Here is a 13,074-nt window from a genome sequence, read left to right as displayed (position 1 = left end):
TGGTAAGGCACTGGGAAGTACATAGAAAGGAGTCTACAAAGTGAAATAAAGGGGTATTGAAACACTGATAATATTGCTCTTCCACCTACACATAGGACATGGGCTTCTGACCACCGTACACTCATCTTCCCATATGTTGTGAAGAATGTATATAGTACCTTTGGGGACTTAGACCACCCTGAAGCTTAGCAAAAGGAAGAAGGGGATGCAGTGAAGGGTGCAGGTTGGGCGTGGAATCAAGGAAAAGAAAGAGACAATGAGGAAACTTCTGGTAAACCACAATCACTGCCAAATGCAAAGAACTCCCATTGGTCTGAGGACTTAAGCTATTAGTTAATACAAAGTCTAATTATTTTTGCAGTTTGGTATTTTTATTAAACATCCACTGAAATATGAAACGTTGAGCTAATAGGACACATGTGTAGGTAGAGAGTTCTTTCTGGCATGATTTCATTGGTTCCTTGGACAGTCATGTCAGAAAAGCAAGATCTAAATTCAATACAACTACCAGAACAGAAAACAAAATAAAACATAAAAACCAACTGGCAACATTACAAGAAAGAGCTAGTATTACCAGCCTCTGCAAGGCTTGACATACAGCTATCAGTTTGGAAAAGATTCACAGATATAAATTAGCTGAAGATTTAAGATACGTTTTGGTTTAGTTTTGTACGGAGTTAACACAATCTTATTCTTTATAACCTGGACTACTTGCTGTAAAAGCCCTTGCTTGAGGATCAAGGTGACAATTTAGATCAGAAAAGCTGTAGTACATAATCCTATCTGAACTGTGGAAGCCCACTGAATGTCTGCCTGCATCTCTGTGCTAATAGGATGAACGTTCATATGTAGAATCTGGAAGCTTTGATTAGTCCCAAAATGGGATTGCTGGCAGCAAAAAGTAAGCACTAATAAAATCTTGGTTTGATAACAGTACCCGTTTGAAAGCCATAAAAGTGACAAATTATTAATTTCCCTTATTAGTGACGGTTCCTCTGATAAGGACGGTTCCTTTACAGCTTAGAAACAAAAAGGAGAAAATCAAGTCACTTTTCTAAGTGGTGATGGACAGCTGGGAGAACACAGCTGGCAGTATTCTGAGAACACTGGTGATCACATGTTACTTTCTCCCATTTGATTTTGGGCTGGACTATATATATTGAGCCTTCATATAACACACTAGTTTGGGGGGAAAGATGAGGAAAGGGCAGGTACAGCACAGTGTGCTTACAGTGTGCATCTACAATGGTGCACGAGGACCTTGCCCATAGCTGCTACTTTTCTTTCCTGGCACAACAGAGCTCCAATCCTGACAGAGCTCTTGCAACTTTTACAATCCAAATAACAAAGCAAAGATAATATGCACAGAAACAGGTACATGTAGATGTGATTAAAAATTGAACTAGTATCACCCCAGCCATTCACAGGAAAACAGGAAGTAGCAGGTAGTGTTTCCAAGAGTGCAAAAGTAATTGAACACTGGTTCCTAGGGGAAGGTGCATGTTTGATATACGTGCAAGCTGTCCTATGACAAAAGACCCTAGTGATTCACATAGTATAACAGTTAGTTCTGTGAATTCAAATACAAGCGTGTATGAACTCCAGTAACGGTGATAAATCCCCTAGTATACCTGAACTACTGATGTTAATTAATCAAAACTGTTTCATCTGTATTTTTCTTCTCTTCTGTAATACAACCTACTTCCCTATTGTTTTCTTATTTACTCTAAGTTTGCACTTATTAGAAATCACTTATTAGATCTACAAAATGTGATTTGTTTGAGTATGGGAAACAGCAACACAGATGTACAAATATTTTAACTGACTTGTACTGGATCTATTAACAGATGCAGAGATTCAGCACATTAACTATAACATAAATCATGCTCTCTACGCATGGTGTCCCACCAGCTCTGTGAACTAGTCATACTCAACCGGACAAGTAGCCACATGTGGCTAGTGTGTTAAACACCATGGCCCTATATGGTATGAAACATGTCAAGAACACTAGGTTTGTGACATCAGAAAACTGCAAATAATTTGCATACACAGAGAAAAAACTGCAAATAATTTGCATACACAGAGGGGAAAAAAAGTAGCACAGAAAAATTAGTATCACAGAGAAAAAAAAAAAGATCCAGGGTTAAATATGCATTAATTCTTCCAATAAAACTTAGTTGGCATTTTATTGCAAACAGAAGAGCCAATGGGGGATAAAGGAAATACTAAAATGCCAGAAAGAATACACCAACACATTTCCATATTATCCTGTTTCAGTGTCCTAACAAAAGCACCACAACAAGACACTTCAGATTAAAATCCATACAACTAATTTTCTAAAGAGATTTTTTTTTTATAATAGGTTAGGTCAGCTCAGGAATGGCCAAAGACTGAGAGTTGCAATAGTTTCCCAGAGGTTCAGAGTCCAGTGGCCAATGTCCTGCCAAAGTTCAAGCCCATGTCATAGATCTTAACAGCTTGTTAATATTCAGCATGAACAAAAATAGTTATTAATTCAAGTGGCTTGCACAGAAAGCTTCCCTGACAGGAGTATTTTTTCTGTGGGTATTTTAACCTAACATAACTCAGTAAAGGATGCCCCGTGGTCAGATGTTAGCAATTTCACTTCCACCTGTTATGGAAATTATGTTAATTCAAACAATCTTGCAGAGCCACTGCTGCAGCTTGGGACTCATTTTCATCCTGTCCCACGCATGCATAAGTGCCTATTAAAGCCATCTTATCAAAAAGAACACAACCAGATGTGAAAGATCTCTCTCTCTCTCGACAATCATATAATACAAAAATATCTGTTTAAACCTTAGCAACAAATGCTCTTGTGTCTGCATAGTTTGTGGTCCACATCTGGCCACATTGACAGTCAATGACAAAAGCATGGAGAGGAACATCCTGTGCACACAAGATAATCAGTCTAGTTAGCACAACAATAAAGAAGCCAAAGACAAGAAATTATAAAACATATGGATGAAGTATATTATTCCATGAGTGATGAGATAATGGGCAAATAGCAAATGGGTTCATCATAGGAAGGCAAAATATTAACTGGTGGCTTGACATTTTCTGGTTATGCCATAAATATTTAAACAGAAGACACAGCAGAAATTTAGGTTATTAAAACATGCTTATGTAATATAAAATTAATCCATATTAAATGTTTAATTAATAAGACTGAACTGCAATATTACTTAACCTCAGCTGAGAAGGATCAATTCCTACCTGCCCATCTTGACCGACATGAACCTGATGTATCCGCAGATTACCCTGTAAAATAAGAATAAGAAACAGAACTCAGGAATTAGAAATAAAGTAGCACTTCTCAAGGATATGTGCATTCATAACTGCCTATTGATCCGTATCTCATTATTTAACAAGTTCTTTTAATTTACTTAAAGAAATCTATTAATTTAGGAAATTCTTCTGCAGGCCTATGTTCTTTGGCAATAAAACTCAAAGTGCAGGAGCACTGTAACCACAGAGAATGGATGCCTATGCTACTCAAAGTGATTTTTTTCAACCAAAAAAATTTTCTTCAGGGTTTGTGTATGGGAAGGAAGTGTTATAGTAAAATGATATTAAGTAACAATCTGTACATGGTTTTTATGAAGGTTGATTTTCCCTTCTCATATTCCCTCATTTTTATAAAATTGCAAACATGCCTTATTCAAAACATTTTTCATTCTAAAATTGCTAAAGCTATTTTTTTAAATCTTTGACTGATATGGTATGTGCCATTTCTAATGGATACAATGCCTGTTATTACAATACTATCATTAATGCTAACAACCATTTCTTTTATTTTTTTAAACTCAACTCCAAATGACAACGAAGACTTGTATTATAGGAAGTACCAAGATTACAATAGATTCTGAATGCTGTAAACTATTCACAAAAGATCTTTAGCTGTGAAAAGGGAACTTCATTATAGAAAGAAACTCTAGTTTAAGTTCTTTAAAATGCCCTTTACAAATATGTTTAAGTAAAATAAAACAAAAGTAACAAGATATAACAACCATAAAAAACAAAACAAAAAAACTTTCCAACATACTCTAAGAACATGAAGGAAAATAGCAAATTTTGGTAAGAAAAAACACACAGTTCTTTCATTTTCATCTTTATACACACTACATTTTAAAAAAATTAAGTTGTATTTTTTATTTTGTTATTTAAATTATAACTTTTTTCTTTTTAAAAAGAAACTTTCAAATAAAATCTAAGTTTAATACAAAATATGTCAAGGCACCAATTTATTATACTCTCCTAAAACATTTTAATATAAAATAAATATGCTGAATCCATGTGCCTCTATCAAAGAATTAAAGACTGCCTTTAAATATAAAAAATGACTCAGAAAGAAAATGTTTAATTTTTGAAGCCAAGCTTGAATACGGCACAATCAGTCAGCCTAAGTAACTTAAGTAACCGTCTCATTTTAAAAGGAACTTAAGCTCCAGTCACTTTCACTTTTGCATATTTGAAAGTGCTCCCACGCTGTCTTGAAATAATCAGTTTAATATAGTGATTACTTAATCTCTCTGTTTAGTAAATGATTAAGTAGTAAAAAGTGAAACACATTTTTTACAGAAAGTTTATTAATCCAAAATATTTAAGGCTATTTTGTTTAATAAAAATACATTTTGTTTTGTGTATTTAATTAAATTCCAGTTACCTTCCTAATGCTGCTTGACATAAATCAGGGCTAAAAGTTAATTATCTAGTAAATATGCAATATATCATTCATCATTTTCCCCATATACTAAAATGTACAATTAACAGAAATCAGAAAATATTAAGCTATATAATCATCTAAATAAATATATATAGTTACAGTGTACCTTTCTAGATAGCAAAAAATGCAACAAATCTAGTGCCAAGGCTTAGTTGTAAATCAACATGCTTTAATGGTTATATCAACCAATAAGAATGCACCTTGCTTTAGAAAATAACTGAAGTTTGAGATGTTATCATGAAGACAGCTACACAATTAACCAATAAGCCTGGACTTATCGGTTAATCTTGTTGACTACACACATTTCCCTTCAACCTTGCTGCCTCTGTATTAGAAGCAGGAATGGCATGGGGGAGAGAGAGCTGGTGCCTGTGAGGAGCTGGCTTAAAAGTCAGCTCCACACAAGCACTAGATCTACCTTTTCCCCTCACCCCCACACTGGTGCCTCTGATAGAGAGACAGCAGCGCAGAGGATGAGGGGGTTAGGAGGCAGCCAATACACATGGGGACCAGGCTTTCAAGCCAGCTCTCCGCATGTATCAGGTCCTGTGGACCCACCTGCTCCCCCTTGCTGCCTCCTACAGAGGCAGTGGAGAGGGCGCGGGGGGGAGGCCAGGGAAAGCTGCTGCGAAGCAGCCTCTCTCCGCAACAGCCCAGAGTTCCTCACAGAGAGAAGCTCCTCCACATCTCAGGGAGCAGCCTCTGTCTGCGAGGAACTCAGACCCCTCATGGGCTGGGGCTGCTGCTGCAGAGCAGCCTCTGTCTGTGGGGAGCTCAGCCTCCCCATCTCCCCATGAATAGGGGCTGTCATCACCATGCACTGCTGTCTCTGTGTCAGACGCAGTGGCAGGCAGCCAGTCTGCGTGGGGAGCTGGTTTTTAAACTGGCTCCCCTCGCCGACCGGCTCCTGCCTGCAACCCCGCAATGGTGCCTCTGATACAGAGGCAGCAGCTTGGGGTGGCAGGGAGCTTCCCAGAAGTCGGGCCAGGAGTGTATTGGCTGTCAGCCATGCCTCCGGGGACTATCAAATAGTTGTGTAACCGCTATGATTTCATGCGATTACACGACCATTCAATTACACAATATCTAACATCCCTAACTGAAGTACAAATGGAAAAGTTGATTAACATTGATTATTTAAATCAAAATTTTCCACTTGAGGATTTAAATCACCTTGATTTAAATCAATCCATCTGGACTAGCTGCAATTCCACTTTCATAAGAGTTGTATTGGAATAAATTAAAATCCAGATGTTTTCAGACCACATCGACAAAATGTAGGCACGTTCCTGGAATCTTTATATGCAGGCAACTCCCAGTGAGGTCAATAGAGTTTAGTCTTTCTAGTGACTGCTCGTGTCCTCTCTAGACACTCACATCAAGTATCCACCTCACTGCAGCTGGGCTTCAGAGTCACAGAATTTGAAAATCCATTCTTGTTTCTCTTTAGCCCATCCAGCCCCCGAAAGGAGAATTCTGTTTACTCAAACTCACTCCTGTCTATTACAATAATTTTACCTCAGAGTGCAAGGAAGCAGACCACATCCTTCACTGAAGGACACCAGTGTACCACTCTATTCCATGCACTCTAAAATACAAAGGACAGACTGGCTCCAATGGAAGTTTTGCCTGCATAATAATTTCAAGGTTGGGGCCATCATTCTGGAGCATCAGCTTTCTTTTTGCTGCACTATTTTTATTCCGGGGGTGAGTAGCTCTATAACTGAGGCATGCAGTCCTTTCCAGGCTTCTAGCAAATGCTCCATTCTCTAAACACTTTCGCTAACAGGAATCTCAAAAATCCTCACAGTACAGTTCTGAAGCTCTCACAATGAAAAACACCAGTAGATATTTTGGACATATTCAGCATGTTGTGTTACTAAAATGTTTTATTGCTGAACTGCAGCGCTTGCTAAGCACAAAAGTCATACTAGCAACAGTATATTTTGCCTCCCAGAAAGCCCATGAAAAAACACATCAGCTATACGCCACAGCTTGCTAATATAAAACACATATGCATTTCTTGGCTGGCCAAGCAAATCCATAGACAGGGAAGGAGTGTGCTACATTTGCTGAGATGGAGGCATATTTCAATATGGCTCTACAACGTGCATTCAGTTCTACTTTCACTAGGTTCTTTAGCTTATTTCAGCATTGCTGAGAACAATGGTTTAAGAAATGTAGCCCTAGTTTCTGGCCACAACCCATTCAGATGGCATGTGGCATTTTGGCTCACCTCGCTGTCCTGCGTGATTTGGACCTGCTCCCCTTGTGGCACCTGGGCTATGTGGAGGTGACCCTGTGGGATCCGCAACAAAAGAAAACACCAAGAAGCATCAGAAGAAAATCAAAACTAGAAGAAGTTATCTCAGATTTGTCATAATTTTATGTATTTCGGGATGGAGGGAAATGGTTCACTGAAACGCACAAACATATAAAAATTGCTTTTAAAAGTAAAGTAAACCACATTTCTCCATTCTTTTGTAAGAAGTTCAAATGGAACAGAACACCTTGTGGGTATAGCATTTAATTGTCCAATGACAGAGGACACAAATGGGAATAATAAATGCATTTATAGAATGCCTTTCTCCTCTCAAAGGATCTCAGGCTACATCTAGACTGCAAGCCTCTTTTGAAAGAGGCTTTTTCAAAAGATACTTTCAAAAAAGCCTCTTTCGAAAAAGAGCATCTAGACTACAGCCAGTACTTTCGAAAAAGCAAGCTGCTTTTTTAAAAGAGAGCACCCAGGCAGTCTGGATGCTCTCTTTCAAAAAAGCACAGTTTGCATTACATAGCATCTTTTTTCAAAAGAGCACTTTCGAAAAAAGGCATTCTTTCTCATAAAACGAGGTTTTCTGCAGTCGAAAAAACTGCTGCGTTCTTTCAATTTATTTTCAAAAGTACGGGGCAGCAGTCTAGATGCAGGGGAGGTTTTTTTTAAAAAAAGGCCACTTTTAAAAAAAAAACAAAAAACCCTGTAGTCTAGACACACCCTCAGGGAAGTTTGCAGTTTTAACTGATCCACCAACTATTGGCCCAAACCTGCAAACAGCTCAGAGAACATGCAGGATTGAAACCTCAGTTATATCAGTAAAATGTAAGAATCCCTTTTGACAGAGATGAAATACAGTAACACCTGAGCTAAATACAAAAAGGAACATATAGTAGGAAGGCTTTTACACCTGTTGAGGATCTGCCCCGAAAGTGGTTTTCAAAACGTTGATACTTTATATTGTTGATGCTTAACAACCACTCCTGAAAGAAATCAAGTATTCCATTTGATAAAAATTTGGGCAGGAAAGTGAAAGAATTCCTTATGTATCCTAACTGGCCTAAAGAAGCTTTTGCAACTGTAATTTACCTGCTGATAAATTGGATTCTAAATAACCTACCTTAGGGTTTATAAGGCTTTGTTTTCATTTTATTATGCCTGTATGAAACTGAGATTAAAGATATCCATTTGGAATACCGTCAAAGGCCTTTCTTATTTTATAATACAAGAACAATTGCATGTGAATTTCAAAGAAACACAGATCCCTCTATTTCAAACAGTTTCATTTCCTTTGAAAGGAAACTGTCTATTTATAGGGAGGGGGAAAAAACACACTGAAAGGATCAAACTGACAATAGGGACTGTACATAAAATTAGAGCATAGATTCAATCCATGCTGAGATAAGAATCACTTTCCCTTCTTAACACCAAGCTCTCAGTGACTCCCAGGGAAGAGCACTGAAAATTAAAAAGGTGTGATTATGCTGCATTTATAGTTTCGGGAATATTTTCAGAATAAGGAAAAAAGTGGGCTTTGTCCACCTTCATCACTTGAAGAAATCCCTGCAGGTACATAGTTAACCTTCAAAGCCAATGATTTTAGTATGGTCACATAAGCAATTCAAGCCCCAAAAGAGAAATCTTTATTGTTAGTCCTATACCCCAAACAAATTTTACAATGGCATTTGCAATGCTTGGGCATCTAGTCCAATCCCAACACTGTTCATAGTTGGTTTTGCATTTTCTGTGTAAATACTTGTTTGTGTCTGAATGTGCAAGCCTGAGAGGTGCTGAAATCTGACGGCCATCAACAATTCATACACATTGTATGGGGCATGTAATAGCAAATGCCTTATGCCCTGCTAATAACCCAAATCCTGATCTACACAAATTATTTTCCAAGGAACAAAGTATAATGTTGTTTCCAGCTGGTGCAGCCTTGGACCTCTCTACAGAACCTACAGATTTATAGCAGCGGTGTTGAGATTCTGACTGGAGATTGTGATAGGTTTCCCAAACTCCAGATTAAATTTAAACTAGTTGAAAATTGTTTTATTTGGTATGCCCTTACCTTTCACATCTACTGCTATGGACTTTTTGACTGCATATCTTATAATGGTAAGTTGCATTTCTAGAGGGCTCTTCATTCAAGGACCTCAAACATGCTTTACCAGCATTTATTAAACCTCACAAAATGCCTGGGAGGTAAGCAAGAATATATACATTGTAATAGATCATGTAATGGAGATAGTGTACAAAAGGGAGACCCGAAATCACACAGCCAGTCAATTACAGAGCTCGGAATGGATCCCAAGAGCCCAGACTCACAGTTCTTTTAAAGAACACTGCTTCAAAAAGGGAGGTTTTTCTTTTAAGAGCTTACTGCAGAAGTGGGTTTATACCACTGAGTTTGAAGGTTTCTTTATAACTCTGCCAAATTTCAGAGGGTTAGTCATTTGGCCTATGGACTCTAACTCTAAAAGGAAATCTAGCATACAGAATCTCAAGGAAAGAAATTAGCCTGTAATATGTTGCTGTTTGGGGACAAGGGTCCTTTTCAGAGAAATATAGCATTTGCCATCCATTGTTCATGAAGCTTCAAAGAAAGCTGTGAACATTCATAATTGTATCAAGCCAATTGTGCTCTGTGTGACAATTAGGACAGAGCCTCATAGAAAATCAGTGTATACTTTGATTTATTTTGCATTACTTCAAATGGTCTCGGTTAGTAGTATTGCCAACTCAGTCTATTTTATGGCAAGTCTCACACGGTGTGTTCTTAAAGCCAGACCCACAGCTCCTGGATTCATTCTCTCTCACATACTCAGTCGTATCCCACCTTCTCTTACTCTTCTTTTTTAACCTCTCATTCTCTTCTGGCTTGTTATCCTCAAAATGTAAGCATGCTTAACTCGGTCATCTTAAAAACTCACATCCTTGTATCCACTTTCCTTTCTAACTAGCACCCTTTCTATACACACACACACACACATTCACTCCCCCAGCATACCACAACACGATTAATTTTAAAAGCAAAATGGCTTGAATTATTCTAGGCATGTCAGGTTTAACTATTAAGTTTCCTGGCTTTTGTGGATTTGGGTCAAAATGTTAAGTTTATTAAAACATGATTTTTATAATTATTGGCAATATTTACAACTTGTGCTTATATACATACATTGTAATGAGCACACATGCAAAAGATTTAGCTAACAGATGTGCAAAAAGGGCTTTGAATGCAATTTACAAAAAAAGGAAGATATATGAATCATAAATGGATAGATTACTATTTGGAGGGCGGGATTTTTTTTTTTTTTTTTTTTTTGAGACATGATTAAAGAGCCCAAGGGGGTCTAAGATAATCTTTTTGGAACAAAGAAAGCTGAATCTGGGCTAGGTGGCACATAAATGTTCCGTATTGTGAACTTTTTCAAGTGTAAGAGATTATGAAGAATGAGTACATACTACTTGGACTTGGCCATCTTCTCCTATTTGATGGATTTGAACCTGCTGAGCATTAGTCAGTGCATAGTGCAGGGCCTGTGGCTGGTTTTGCTGGATTTCATTAGATGCTGACACTGTGCTTTGAGTACCCTCTGAAAAAAAAAAGAAAAGACAAAATCCAACCTTATTTCATTTGCACATCTCCATGCCAGTTGCCATGCAATAATTGATAGCAGGAAACTAATAAAGAAAGAGTAAGCCATTGCAGATTGTTTATGTTACCCTTATGCTTTGCCCTGAAGTTTCTTTACTAGTCTATAGGTCAGGCTACAAATTCCAATACAATAACAAGACTTTTGTCATAGCTTACTCTCTGAAACAGCTTCAGAGGCGTAGCCGTGTTAGTCTGGAACTGGAAAAACTTAAAAACAACTAATAGTCTAGCACAATGGTCCCCAACCTTTAGAGGCTGCCGGGTGCCAGGGGGGCGTGGCCGTTCGCCTGCCAGGCGCCAGAGGGTGGGGACACATGCACGCCCGGGGGCACACCCCCCATAGCCGTGTTCTCGGGGGCGGGGGCCCCCAGCAAGCGCCCCGCTCCAGGGCAGGTGCTCCTCCCAAGCGCCGCGCGCCTGGGGCCGGGCCCCCCCCCCTGCAAATGCCACGCTCCCGGGGACGGTGCTCCTCCCAAGCGCCGCGCACCGGGGGCCAGCGCCCCCTCCAAATGCCGCGCGCCCGGCAGGTTTTTTTTATCATGCCAGGTTTTTTGGATCACCTGTTTGGAGCTACTGAAGATCATATCATATCTGCAATGCATTCAGTATTGTAATATAAAGAACAAAACAGTTTCATCCTTGTGAGCAGGCAAGGCAATAATTATTGTTGCCAACTCTTGCGCTGCTATTGCAAGTCTTCTGTATTTCTCTTAATTCCTTGGTTCGGGGAGTCAGGATTTCATAAGAAACTCAACTTCCATTTAAAAAAAGTACGAGTCTAACTCTCCTGGTTGCAGAGAAAAGCAAACTAGCAAATCCTAAAACTTAAAAAGTAGAAGACAAATAAAATCCACAGTCTATTATATTTTTCAAAATTCTATTATTTTAAAAATAATTTCAATGTTTTAAAAACCTGGTTCAATTTTGTGACATTTGGGTTTGGGAATACTAAAATATTGGCATGGTCAGGAATCCTGCTCTGAAAGGAGAGAATGGAGCAGAGTGGCAGAGCATGGGGACCAGGTGTTGGTGTGCATCCACAAAGTGAGACATAGCTAGTCAAAGCTCAGTTATGCAAGGTTTTTGGGAGGGATACATGTTAGGGTCAGATCATCTACTACTGTAAAATACCAACAATTTGTCATTCCCCACAACACTTAATGTGAGGTGCAGTCACTGGTGGCTATTTTTACTAGAGCCTACTTTATCCTACTGTGCTAATATGTTAGCTGAAATGGCTGAAAAAACAGTTCATTAAAATATCTGTTCTTACACTGTTTTATGAACAGACTAGTGCAAGACGACTTTGGTGCTTTTAAACCTCAGTGTGGAAATGGAAAACCAATTCAATGTGGCTAACATAGAATGTAGCTATTTGATGGAAAATCTACTCCACATAAGTGGCTTTAAATTACGTTTACATTTAATAACATAGCAGGTTGTCAAGAGGTAGTATAGCAGTCAAGTAAAACTGCCAAAAGGAGAAAAATAACTAACACATAATTGTTATATATTCTTCTCTTTTTTAACCGTGGTTCTATTTCTGCTATTGATAAGGGCTGGGTCAGTGTGCCATCTAACTGTTATCCAAATTTATAGGAAGTCAGTGCTTAAATACTCCCTAACATATTAACAGTTTCATGGGTATGTGATTTCTGTATCTTGTAATACAAGTTTCTTCACAGGGAGTAAGGATCAAATATTTGGCCTGGACCTAAAGGATCTACAGTGAGGGAAAAACAAAACTTCCATGTATTTCTTATGAGCACCACAGGGTTTGTATTTGATGTCACTGATCAAGCCAAATGTATGATTTACTCTGAGGTCTGGTACTGTTCAGAGTAAACAGGTTCTGTTATGTTCACTGAAATTAATTAGGAAAATGATTTTTCCAGAAAAACAAATATCATTTTACCTTGTCCTGTCCATGAATTTTCATGTTTTTCATATAACTGATTTCCCATCATTTGTTTTATCAATTTGTTCCTAATTCTGTTTTTCACTTTGCTCCTTATAGGCTACCTCTAGTACACCGTCTGTGACTTCTTGTTTCCAAGGGTATGTCAAATTAGGCAGATCGAAATTGCAAATAAAGCCAGGATTTGAATTTCCCATGCTTCATATGCATAATGGTGGGCGCGTGTTCTTTCAAAAAAGGGTATTTCGAAAGTAAAACCACCATCTAGACACAGTTCTTTTAGAAAAAAAAAAACTTTCAAAAAATGAGTAGTACAGAATCTTTTGAAAAAGGGTTTTTTTTCCTCCGAAAGAACTGTGTCTAGACGGCGGTTTCACTTTCGAAATTCCCTTTTTCGAAAGAACACGTAGCCACCATTATGCAAATGAAACACAGGAAATTCAAATCCCGGCTTCATTTGAAATTTCGATCTGCCTAAT

At 38.3% G+C, this 13,074-nt stretch overlaps 1 protein-coding gene across 3 annotated transcripts in view; it reads right to left on the bottom strand.

The window, feature by feature from the left end:
• BANP (BTG3 associated nuclear protein) overlaps positions 1–13,074 on the bottom strand; it is a 278,499-nt gene that overhangs the window by 99,681 nt on the left and 165,744 nt on the right. For all 3 annotated transcript variants that reach the window (XR_016350523.1, XM_075939923.2, XM_089781542.1), the window contains 3 exons: positions 10,485–10,615; positions 6,984–7,046; positions 3,238–3,282 (listed from right to left, as the gene is read on the bottom strand). Coding sequence is in view for 2 of the 3 variants with exons in the window: in XM_075939923.2 (XP_075796038.1) it covers positions 3,238–3,282; positions 6,984–7,046; positions 10,485–10,615 (239 nt within the window). In the remaining variant the exon portion in view is untranslated. The remainder of the gene's footprint in view (positions 1–3,237; positions 3,283–6,983; positions 7,047–10,484; positions 10,616–13,074) is intronic.

Source organism: Pelodiscus sinensis, chromosome 12 (genome assembly GCF_052426305.1).
Source record: "Pelodiscus sinensis isolate ZL-2025 chromosome 12, ASM5242630v1, whole genome shotgun sequence".
NCBI lineage: Eukaryota > Metazoa > Chordata > Testudines > Trionychidae > Pelodiscus > Pelodiscus sinensis.
The sequence above is the reverse complement of the archived record's forward strand: the minus strand, read 5'-3'. Positions and strand labels throughout refer to the sequence as shown.